The sequence below is a fragment of the Ambystoma mexicanum genome, chromosome 11 (assembly GCF_040938575.1).
Source record: "Ambystoma mexicanum isolate Mex_15411 chromosome 11, UKY_AmexF1_1, whole genome shotgun sequence".
In the NCBI taxonomy this organism is placed as follows: Eukaryota; Metazoa; Chordata; class Amphibia; order Caudata; family Ambystomatidae; genus Ambystoma; species Ambystoma mexicanum.
The window spans coordinates 30,338,137-30,351,061 of NC_090934.1; the positions used below are offsets into that span (position 1 = coordinate 30,338,137).

Consider the following 12,925-nt stretch of genomic DNA (forward strand, 5'->3'; position numbering starts at 1 on the left):
AAGACACTACATTGCAACTACAAACACTTGCTGAGTTAGTGTCAAACTGTGTAGGGAAGATAGCATCTAATGTTTAGCATTGTAGAAGGGTAATAACATTGATACATAGATTCAAACAGAGGTGGACCCATGACAATACTGCTGTCTAATAGTGAGCCTGTCAGGGTGCTCATGGGCAGTAGTTTATCTTGCACTAAAGCGCAGAGACGCAGCTTTCTCCAGGGCCTTGCTTTGAGTACACTATTCTCTGCCGCAAAACCTACCACAGCCCCCGCTGGGCATTAAGACGGACATTCTGGGGGTGCTTAAGTACTGGCATGCAGGCTATGATTTAAATCGTGACACATACCCTTAGTTCCTAGATGCCATGTGGAACTAAACCAGGTACGGAAAATCAGTACTACATTTGATTTGAGGGCCAACACAAAACCGAGTTCAAATGGATCAGAGGTTATTTGAGGAGCTATTTTGTATGTGAACTGGCTGGATGGATGACGTCATGAGCGGTGTGTGGTGGAGACCAAGTCATGTTTGCATTGGGAACCACACGTGGTACATTTCTGTGTGTTTTTTGTTGTCACTGAAACCATAAAATCGTTTCAACTGAAGGTTTTCTAGCAAATAGACAAGCTTAAGGCACTAGAGCAAAAAAAACACAAAACACAAAATACCAAATATTCTGGGCACGTCTAAATCTTCTACTACTTGCACAATAAAAGAACACAGCTGTAGATAGTGATTACTACTTTATTTATTTATTGTTATACTAATAATGATACTAGTTATAGACTTTTCTAATTAACAATTATATTTTTGGCCTTATATTATAAGTCCAGTTCAGTCCTGTGGAATTTAGTTCATGAACGTCAGGTTGCAAAGATTGTAAAGATTACCCCCACAATATCCTGCTGAAGTTTCATGAAATCCACTTTCCGGCAGGAAGATCAGTCTTACCCTGTACCTATGCCAGTAACTATGCCTGTACCTATGCCAAGATTGCTTCTACTGGAGAATCTATAATTTGATAAAGAGCAGATGAGGCTCAGGCCGCATCAAACCCCAACTCTTCGGCAGCTCTTGGCACGATGGATAATCCTACTCAACACCTTCTTCAGTTTAGTGTTGCCCAGAATTAAGACTGCAGAGTTCAGAGCTGGGAAGCTTGAAATGATGTTCACAAATGCTAAAAATACAGGAGTTCCTCGGTGGACCACATCTGATGCCAGCAGCCACTGCGGGACATAAAGCAAGACATAGACGATGAACAAAGATGCAATCGTTTTCATGGCTCCGCAGTAGGCATCCAGGCGGGGGCTGCTGAAGCCGTCTAAATTCTGACCCATCTTCTTCCTGTGAATGCAGAGGAAGGTGAGGATTGTTGCAGCCGAGAAGGTGAGCATTGCGAAACAGAAGGACGCAACCAAGGCATTGATGGAGAGGGGATTCTCATGCACCCATGAATTGACAGAACTTTGACCTGAAACATTGATAGCTTCTTTAACCGAGTTGTTGAAGGCTGCCTTACCTGTGCCTTTGACTTGCATGTAGAAGACTATGGGCAGGCAAGAGGTGAAGGAAACTAGTACCGACCCCAACAGCAACCATGGCACCAATCCTGGGAACCTCACCTTTAGTCTCATGAGGTATGAGTTGTTGAAATTCACAATATTCACACAGTAGAAAATGCACAATATGGTTGCGAACGAGAGGCTGGATGATCGCACAGAGCACAACAAAAGCTGAATAGTTTTTTTAACGTGATTGTGGAAGTAGAATTTTCTCCAGAACATTCTGCAGATAGTGGTCCCAAACTGAATGCACAGGTGGCAAATGTTCAAGACTCCCATGCTGGAAAGGATGAGGTCAGGCGTATTGAAGTCATTGCTTCTTTGTAGCAAATCTGTGAAAGTCGCAGAGAGGATGAAGGTGTTTCCCAGCAAACCTATCATAAAGCAGACTCCATGATAAGCTAATTCTGCAATGTCTTTATAAGTCAGCATTTTCTCCTCTCGGCTCACAACCTTCGGACTGTAAAGGCTTTCAAATGCTTGTGAATTCACCTGGAAGACAGCTCAGATCATAAAGCAGACTCCATGATAAGCTAATTCTGCAATGTCTCTATAAGTCAGCATTTTCTCCTCTCGGCTCACAACCTTCTGACTGTAAAGGCTTTCAAATGCTTGTGAATTCACCTGGAAGACAGCTCAGATCTATTCAATACACAGGTTCCAATGACCGAGAAAGGCATTTGACTGATGCAAATGGTGTTTTCATTCCTCAATCGCTATCGTATTCATCTAAGCTGCCCAACATCCTGCCCAACATCCTGCCATCGCTTTGAATGCATTCCAAAAAGGGAAATGAGCATTTATTTCAACCACTGATAGTCCGCCGGCTTTACGCAGAATTTATCAGTGTTGGACGTGGGTTGAGGATTAGCTGCTGGTGAATGGATTTGCATTTGTGACTGGCAAGGTACATGCACATTTAAACCTATTACTCCTTGATACAAGCAGTGTCTTTTGTACGCATTTATTATTATTTTTAAAAGCAAAACTTATTTTGGCGTTGAAGTGAGACCAAAGATATTCAGAGAATAAGTCAGTATACATGATCAAGCACACTTTCAAGGCCTTCCAGAAAGCTAGAAGATCGTCCCAATCTTGTATGTGTGCAAGGAGGGAGTTCCAGAGAGTACTGGATTAAGATGAAAAGACACAACCCCCTTACCTTGTGAGTAGAACCAATAGTCTTTTCTTAGCTGATCTCCGTGTTTGCTTTGGTGAATATTGTTGGAACTTACTGAGGATGAAACTTGGGCCTGTGCCGTGGCATGTATGAGAAATGGCGCATAAGGCTTGGATCGTAGTTATATATAAAATGGGAAAGCAGAAGAGGACTCAGGCTGCTGTGTGATGTGGTACTGCTGTCGTAGTCTGAAGATGAGGCAGGCTGCTTCATCGTGGACCTTTGGTGAAGAGCAAGATAGAGTCCACTGCAACAGTCGAGTCAGAATGAGATGCGTGCATTGACCATGGTGATTTTGTGGTTGGTTATGTAGAAACATTTGATGCAATGTAGGGACCTTAGAAAGAACAAGCAGTTCTCGACTACCAAGCTCACTGGAGCATTGACTGTGGGGTTTCCATAGCTGGTGATTCCCAGGTTTTGCACTTTTGTAGGATAGGTGCGGGGCTAGGATGTGAGGCCACGTTCATGGGTTCCAGAATAATGGTTCAGCCTGGAATGGAATGCTCTTTCTTCTGGTGAGGTTGAAGTTTACTCTGTTTACATCCATCCATTGAGTAACTTTCATCACACAGTTGATGAAGTTGGTGGCCAATTTGTTCAAGTCCTTCTTCTAATCTTGGTAATATATGGGTGTTGCCTGCTTATGTGAAGAAACTGACATTAAAATAACTGATGAAGTCAGCCCATGGTTGAGATACATGCGGAAGGAAGGGGGTATGGTTTGTACTCTTTAAGGTAGGGCTAACTTGTTTGATTCAAAAATGTGAATGTCACTGGGTGTGTGCATCCATGAAGGATATAACCTCTCCTATTGCCAGATTACACACTCTGGCAGGGTGGGGACGACCCAGGAGGTATGGTTAGTATGCGGCATCAAAAGACATGGAGGGGGCCCAGTAGAAAGAAGGCCCTCGTACCATATGTGTCAGCATGGAGATGGCCACCATGACTATGCTTGATAGAATGACAGCAGAACTAGATGGTGGGGATCCAGCTAGACCTGTCAGCAGCCCTCTCCTCCTGACCCTCCCCCCCTGTCATCTCTCTGGGCCCTCCACCCCCAGACATGGGTAAATGTGGGCTGCGACACACGCAAGAGTGGTCGGATTTGGGCTTGGAACGAGCTGCACAGCTCTTCCACCAGGGCTCCTTCATCGACTACGACAAGTTAGCAGAAGTCATCGGGGGCAACCTGATGTCAATATTTGATTATCTCTCTGTCAAAGGGACCCTGACCAATACTCAGTGGGTTGAAGCCCTAACCCGCTCCCTCACCCCACTGGAAACAGTCCTTGTAGAATCTTCCTTGAGGAGGGCTCTTTGTCCAGGATATACAAGGCCTTGGTTACAGCAGACCTAGAGGGTAGACAGGGTTTTAAGCGCTACTGGGAGGTAACGTTGGGGAGGGTCCTGGAAGAGGCTATCTGGGCTAAACTCTTTGGGGACCTTTTCACTGGCTCCTTCAATACTTCGGCCATGGAACATAACTTCAAGATCCTCCATGCATGGCACCTCCCACCAGAGAGGCTGTCTAGAATATTCTTGGCCGTGTCCCCACTTTGCCCTAGGGAGTGTGGCCAACAAGGATCCTGGTATCACCTTTGGTGGGAATGTTCAGGTGCCCAGACCTACTGGTCCGATCTCCTGAGCTGGATCAAGGATATTGTTGGCCTCTCCCTTCCCTTGGGCCCACTCTAATTTCTCTTTGGTGTCCCATCCTCAGAGTAGGATCCCCACGATTGTCCCAAGGTGATCCAAGCCATGTTGCAGGCAGGGAGATTGGCCTCGGCATAAAAATGGAAAAAACAAACTGGTGCCTTCTAAATGAGAGTGGTTTGCCAAATTGTGGACGATTTTAATTTATGAGAAGTTAGCAGCATTGACCCACAACACCATGGAATCATTTCTGCTTGACTGGACTTTGGTGCTTCTCCACGAGGATTGAGGTGCAATGAGACTCTGATTCTGCTCACCCGAGATTGCCCTAACTTGCTATTACAGTTTAAACAATTCTCTGCCATCTACGTTCACTGTATTTGTTGAACCCACTATGTTAACTGGATGGGTGCCAACTTCCTTGATATAAACCCGTGCCTTTAATACCATGAATCGCCCCTGGGACAATACCTGTTGGCCCACATCATTTGGTGAGCCTCCAGCCCTTCCCCACTGGTAGGAAATCTTGGGATTGTATTTGATTCAGACCCGCGTGTGACACAAGAAGTATCTTTAGTTTCCAAATCCTGTTTTTTCCAACTCAGGAAACTCAGGGAGACACTGGAAAATCTCCCTGCTAATCACCATCATTAATTCCTTCATGCCCTTGTGTCAGTTCTTCAGAAACATGCCTATCCTCAAAAAATAAAAACTGGCCCCGTTGTAATGTGTATGGAATTGGGCCGCCAGGCTGCCTTGCGGGCTCAGAACATTCCATCCTATGTCTCATGGCTGCGTGCATTGCATTGGGCCAGTTCAACAGAGGATCACTCTTAAGAGCAGGCGTCTTGTGCATAAAGTCACATGTGTTTACCAAGCAACGCCTTTCTCAGTGAGATGGCATTGGCGCCTGTCCTGCAGATGGCATGGGCTCCATCAGCCCTCCTTTCTCATTATAATTAAAGTCCCTCTCAGGTGGAGGGACACTTGCAGAGAAGGAATCCAAACGCTGGAACAACATGCCCTTAAACCTGAGGAAGAGTGAACCCTCATTATCATTCAGGAAACGAATGATGGCGCCTCCCTATTCAGTTACGTCATGACTCCCTACTTCAATCCCCTTCATGCTTGTCGCATTTTAGTAGTACTTGTGCTCCTATAGCACCATGAACTCTTATAGTGAAACCTCCCAAAAAATACAAGCAGATTAATAACCCTTGATATCATCTTTTACAGGAAGGACAGCTTTGGTTCTCCAGCACGGGTAGACTCTAGTTTGGTGGTGATGAAGAATGGTGGTGTCTTTGTCACGGACTGTAATTGGGATCCTGTGAGGTGTAAAATGTGTATCTAATGTGCCAGCATACTTCTGGATGAGGGACCCAGGGATCCTGTGAGATGTAAAATGTGTTTCTAATGTGCCAGCATCCTTCTGGATGAGGGACCCGGGGATCCTGTGAGGTGTGACATGTGTATCTAATGTGCCAGCATCCTTCTGGATGAGGGACCCGGGGATCCTGTGAGGTGTGACATGTGTTTCTAATGTGCAAGCATCCTTCTGGATGAGGGACCCGGGGATCCTGTGAGGTGTGACATGTGTTTCTAATGTACAAACATCCTTCTGGATGAGGGGTCCGGGGATCCTGTGAGGTGTAACATGTGTATCTAATGTGCCAGCATCCTTCTGGATGAGGGACCCGGGGATCCTGTGAGGTGTAACATGTGTTTCTAATGTGCAAGCATCCTTCTGGATGAGGGACCCGGGGATCCTGTGAGGTGTGACATGTGTTTCTAATGTACAAACATCCTTCTGGATGAGGGGTCCGGGGATCCTGTGAGGTGTAACATGTGTATCTAATGTGCCAGCATCCTTCTGGATGAGAGACCCGGGGATCCTGTGAGGTGTAACATGTGTATCTAATGTGCCAGCATCCTTCTGGATGAGGGACCCTGGGATCCTGTGAGGTGTAACATGTGTATCTAATGTGCAAGCATCCTTCTGGGTGAGGGACCCGGGGATCCTGTGAGGTGTAACATGTGTATCTAATGTGCCAGCATCCTTCTGGATGAGGGACCCGGGGATCCTGTGAGGTGTAACATGTGTATCTAATGTGCAAGCATCCTTCTGGATGAGGGACCCGGGGATCCTGTGAGGTGTAACATGTGTATCTAATGTGCCAGCATCCTTCTGGGTGAGGGACCCGGGGATCCTGTGAGGTGTAACATGTGTATCTAATGTGCCAGCATCCTTCTGGATGAGGGACCCGGGATCCTGTGAGGTGTAACATGTGTATCTAATGTGCCAGCATCCTTCTGGATGAGGGACCCAGGGATCCTGTGAGGTGTAACATGTGTATCTAATGTGCCAGCATCCTTCTGGGTGAGGGACCCGGGGATCCTGTGAGGTGTGACATGTGTATCTAATGTGCCAGCATCCTTCTGGATGAGGGACCCGGGGATCCTGTGAGGTGTAACATGTGTATCTAATGTGCAAGCATCATTCTAGATGAGGGACCCAGGGATCCTGTGAGGTGTAACATGTGTATCTAATGTGCCAGCATCCTTCTGGATGAGGGACCCGGGGATCCTGTGAGGTGTAACATGTGTATCTAATGTGCCAGCATCCTTCTGGGTGAGGGACCCGGGGATCCTGCGAGGTGTAACATGTGTATCTAATGTGCAAGCATCCTTCTGGATGAGGGGCCCGGGATCCTGTGAGGTGTAACATGTGTATCTAATGTGCAAGCATCCTTCTGGATGAGGGGCCCGGGATCCTGTGAGGTGTAACATGTGTAACTAATGTGCCAGCATCCTTCTGGATGAGGGACCCGGGGATCCTGTGAGGTGTAACATGTGTATCTAATGTGCCAGCATCCTTCTGGATGAGGGACCCGGGGATCCTGTGAGGTGTAACATGTGTTTCTAATGTGCAAGCATCCTTCTGGATGAGGGACCCGGGGATCCTGTGAGGTGTAACATGTGTATCTAATGTACAAGCATCCTTCTGGATGAGGGACCCAGGGATCCTGTGAGGTGTAACATGTGTATCTAATGTGCCAGCATCCTTCTGGATGAGAGACCCGGGGATCCTGTGAGGTGTAACATGTGTATCTAATGTGCCAGCATCCTTCTGGATGAGGGACCCAGGGATCCTGTGAGGTGTAACATGTGTATCTAATGTGCCAGCATCCTTCTGGATGAGGGACCCGGGGATCCTGTGAGGTGTAACATGTGTTTCTAATGTGCAAGCATCCTTCTGGATGAGGGACCCGGGGATCCTGTGAGGTGTGACATGTGTTTCTAATGTACAAACATCCTTCTGGATGAGGGACCCGGGGATCCTGTGAGGTGTGACATGTGTTTCTAATGTGCCAGCATCCTTCTGGATGAGGGGTCCGGGGATCCTGTGAGGTGTAACATGTGTATCTAATGTGCCAGCATCCTTCTGGATGAGAGACCCGGGGATCCTGTGAGGTGTAACATGTGTATCTAATGTGCAAGCATCCTTCTGGATGAGAGACCCGGGGATCCTGTGAGGTGTAACATGTGTATCTAATGTGCCAGCATCCTTCTGGATGAGGGACCCAGGGATCCTGTGAGGTGTAACATGTGTATCTAATGTGCCAACATCCTTCTGGATGAGGGGCCCGGTATCCTGTGAGGTGTAACATGTGTAACGAATGTGCCAGCATCCTTCTGGATGAGGGACCCGGGGATCCTGTGAGGTGTAACATGTGTATCTAATGTGCAAGCATCCTTCTGGATGAGGGACCCGGGATCCTGTGAGGTGTAACATGTGTATCTAATGTGCCAGCATCCTTCTGGATGAGGGACCCTGGGATCCTGTGAGGTGTAACATGTGTATCTAATGTGCCAGCATCCTTCTGGATGAGGGACCCTGGGATCCTGTGAGGTGTAACATGTGTATCTAATGTGCCAGCATCCTTCTGGATGAGGGACCCGGGGATCCTGTGAGGTGTAACATGTGTATCTAATGTGCCAGCATCCTTCTGGATGAGGGACCCGGGGATCCTGTGAGGTGTAACATGTGTATCTAATGTGCCAGCATCCTTCTGGGTGAGGGACCCGGGGATCCTGTGAGGTGTAACATGTGTATCTAATGTGCCAGCATCCTTCTGGATGAGGGACCCGGGATCCTGTGAGGTGTAACATGTGTATCTAATGTGCCAGCATCCTTCTGGATGAGGGACCCGGGGATCCTGTGAGGTGTAACATGTGTATCTAATGTGCCAGCATCCTTCTGGATGAGGGACCCAGGGATCCTGTGAGGTGTAACATGTGTATCTAATGTGCCAGCATCCTTCTGGGTGAGGGACCCGGGGATCCTGTGAGGTGTGACATGTGTATCTAATGTGCCAGCATCCTTCTGGATGAGGGACCCGGGGATCCTGTGAGGTGTAACATGTGTATCTAATGTGCAAGCATCATTCTAGATGAGGGACCCAGGGATCCTGTGAGGTGTAACATGTGTATCTAATGTGCCAGCATCCTTCTGGATGAGGGACCCGGGGATCCTGTGAGGTGTAACATGTGTATCTAATGTGCCAGCATCCTTCTGGGTGAGGGACCCGGGGATCCTGCGAGGTGTAACATGTGTATCTAATGTGCAAGCATCCTTCTGGATGAGGGGCCCGGGATCCTGTGAGGTGTAACATGTGTATCTAATGTGCAAGCATCCTTCTGGATGAGGGGCCCGGGATCCTGTGAGGTGTAACATGTGTAACTAATGTGCAAGCATCCTTCTGGATGAGGGACCCGGGGATCCTGTGAGGTGTAACATGTGTTTCTAATGTGCAAGCATCCTTCTGGATGAGGGACCCGGGGATCCTGTGAGGTGTAACATGTGTATCTAATGTACAAGCATCCTTCTGGATGAGGGACCCAGGGATCCTGTGAGGTGTAACATGTGTATCTAATGTGCCAGCATCCTTCTGGATGAGGGATCCGGGGATCCTGTGAGGTGTAACATGTGTATCTAATGTGCCAGCATCCTTCTGGGTGAGGGACCCGGGGATCCTGTGAGGTGTAACATGTGTTTCTAATGTGCAAGCATCCTTCTGGGTGAGGGACCCGGGGATCCTGTGAGGTGTAACATGTGTATAAAATGTGCCAGCATCCTTCTGGGTGAGGGACCCGGGGATCCTGTGAGGTGTAACATGTGTATCTAATGTGCTAGCATCCTTCTGGATGAGAGACCCGGGGATCCTGTGAGGTGTAACATGTGTATCTAATGTGCCAGCATCCTTCTGGATGAGGGACCCAGGGATCCTGTGAGGTGTAACATGTGTATCTAATGTGCCAGCATCCTTCTGGATGAGGGACCCGGGGATCCTGTGAGGTGTAACATGTGTTTCTAATGTGCAAGCATCCTTCTGGATGAGGGGCCCGGGATCCTGTGAGGTGTAACATGTGTATCTAATGTGCAAGCATCCTTCTGGATGAGGGACCCGGGGATCCTGTGAGGTGTAACATGTGTATCTAATGTGCCAGCATCCTTCTGGATGAGAGACCCGGGGATCCTGTGAGGTGTAACATGTGTATCTAATGTGCCAGCATCCTTCTGGATGAGGGACCCAGGGATCCTGTGAGGTGTAACATGTGTATCTAATGTGCCAGCATCCTTCTGGATGAGGGACCCGGGGATCCTGTGAGGTGTAACATGTGTTTCTAATGTGCAAGCATCCTTCTGGATGAGGGGCCCGGGATCCTGTGAGGTGTAACATGTGTATCTAATGTGCAAGCATCCTTCTGGATGAGGGACCCGGGGATCCTGTGAGGTGTAACATGTGTATCTAATGTGCCAGCATCCTTCTGGATGAGGGACCCGGGGATCCTGTGAGGTGTGACATGTGTATCTAATGTGCAAGCATCCTTCTGGATGAGGGACCCGGGGATCCTGTGAGGTGTAACATGTGTATCTAATGTGCAAGCATCCTTCTGGATGAGGGACCCGGGGATCCTGTGAGGTGTAACATGTGTATCTAATGTGCCAGCATCCTTCTGGATGAGGGACCCGGGGATCCTGTGAGGTGTAACATGTGTATCTAATGTGCCAGCATCCTTCTGGGTGAGGGACCCAGGGATCATGTGAGGTGTAACATGTGTATCTAATGTGCAAACATCCTTCTGGATGAGGGACCCGGGGATCCTGTGAGGTGTGACATGTGTATCTAATGTGCAAGCATCCTTCTGGATGAGGGACCCGGGGATCCTGTGAGGTGTAACATGTGTATCTAATGTGCCAGCATCCTTCTGGGTGAGGGACCCGGGGATCCTGTGAGGTGTGACATGTGTATCTAATGTGCCAGCATCCTTCTGGATGAGGGACCCGGGGATCCTGTGAGGTGTAACATGTGTATCTAATGTGCAAACATCCTTCTGGATGAGGGACCCAGGGATCCTGTGAGGTGTAACATGTGTATCTAATGTGCAAGCATCCTTCTGGATGAGAGGTCCGGGGATCCTGTGAGGTGTGACATGTGTATCTAATGTGCAAGCATCCTTCTGGGTGAGGGACCCGGGGATCCTGTGAGGTGTAACATGTGTATCTAATGTGCAAACATCCTTCTGGATGAGGGACCCGGGGATCCTGTGAGGTGTAACATGTGTATCTAATGTGCAAGCATCCTTCTGGGTGAGGGACCCGGGGATCCTGTGAGGTGTGACATGTGTATCTAATGTGCCAGCATCCTTCTGGATGAGGGACCCGGGGATCCTGTGAGGTGTGACATGTGTTTCTAATGTGCAAACATCCTTCTGGATGAGGGACCCGGGGATCCTGTGAGGTGTAATATGTGTATCTAATGTGCCAGCATCCTTCTGGATGAGAGACCCGGGGATCCTGTGAGGTGTAACATGTGTATCTAATGTGCCAGCATCCTTCTGGATGAGGGACCCGGGGATCCTGTGAGGTGTAACATTTGCATCTAATGTGCAAGCATCCTTCTGGATGAGGGAACCAGGGATCCTGTGAGGTGTGACATGTGTATCTAATGTGCAAGCCTCCTTCTGGATGAGGGGCCCGGGATCCTGTGAGGTGTAACATGTGTATCTAATGTGCAAGCATCCTTCTGGATGAGGGACCCGGGGATCCTGTGAGGTGTAACATGTGTTTCTAATGTGCCAGCATCCTTCTGGGTGAGGGACCCGGGGATCCTGTGAGGTGCGACATGTGTATCTAATGTGCCAGCATCCTTCTGGATGAGGGACCCGGGGATCCTGTGAGGTGTAACATGTGTTTCTAATGTGCAAGCATCCTTCTGGATGAGAGACCCGGGGATCCTGTGAGGTGTAACATGTGTATCTAATGTGCAAGCATCCTTCTGGATGAGAGACCCGGGGATCCTGTGAGGTGTAACATGTGTATCTAATGTGCCAGCATCCTTCTGGATGAGGGACCCGGGGATCCTGTGAGGTGTAACATGTGTATCTAATGTGCAAGCATCCTTCTGGATGAGGGACCCGGGGATCCTGTGAGCTCTAACATGTGTATCTAATGTGCAAGCATCCTTCTGGATGAGGGACCCAGGGATCCTGTGAGGTGTAACATGTGTATCTAATGTGCAAGCATCCTTCTGGATGAGGACCCAGGGATCCTGTGAGGTGTAACATGTGTATCTAATGTGCCAGCATCCTTCTGGATGAGGGGCCCGGGATCCTGTGAGGTGTAACATGTGTATCTAATGTGCAAACATCCTTCTGGATGAGGGACCCGGGGATCCTGTGAGGTGTAACGTGTATAAAATGTGCCAGCATCCTTCTGGGTGAGGGACCCGGGGATCCTGTGAGGTGTAACATGTGTATCTAATGTGCAAACATCCTTCTGGATGAGAGGTCCGGGGATCCTGTGAGGTGTAACATGTGTATCTAATGTGCAAGCATCCTTCTGGATGAGGGACCCAGGGATCCTGTGAGGTGTGACATGTGTATCTAATGTGCCAGCATCCTTCTGGATGAGGGACCCGGGGATCCTGTGAGGTGTAACATGTGTATAAAATGTGCCAGCATCCTTCTGGGTGAGGGACCCGGGGATCCTGTGAGGTGTAACATGTGTATAAAATGTGCCAGCATCCTTCTGGGTGAGGGACCCGGGGATCCTGTGAGGTGTAACATGTGTATCTAATGTGCCAGCATCCTTCTGGATGAGGGGCCCGGGGATCCTGTGAGGTGTAACATGTGTATCTAATGTGCAAGCATCCTTCTGGATGAGGGACCCGGGGATCCTGTGAGGTCTAACATGTGTATCTAATGTGCAAGCATCCTTCTGGATGAGGGACCCGGGGATCCTGTGAGGTGTAACATGTGTATCTAATGTGCAAGCATCCTTCTGGATGAGGGACCCGGGGATCCTGTGAGGTGTAACATGTGTATCTAATGTGCCAGCATCCTTCTGGATGAGAGGTCCGGGGATCCTGTGAGGTGTAACATGTGTATCTAATGTGCCAGCATCCTTCTGGATGAGGGACCCGGGGATCCTGTGAGGTGTAACATGTGTATC

The 12,925-nt window shown here is 48.6% G+C and overlaps 1 protein-coding gene across 1 annotated transcript in view; it reads right to left on the reverse strand.

Annotated features, from left to right (window-relative positions):
* Nucleotides 1–1,052: 1,052 nt before the first annotated feature.
* Nucleotides 1,053–12,925, reverse strand: part of LOC138504890 (taste receptor type 2 member 40-like) — an 83,493-nt gene continuing 71,620 nt past the window's right edge. Inside the window, exon 2 of the mRNA XM_069625297.1 lies at nucleotides 1,053–2,060. Coding sequence (XP_069481398.1) covers nucleotides 1,053–2,060 — 1,008 coding nt within the window. The remainder of the gene's footprint in view (nucleotides 2,061–12,925) is intronic.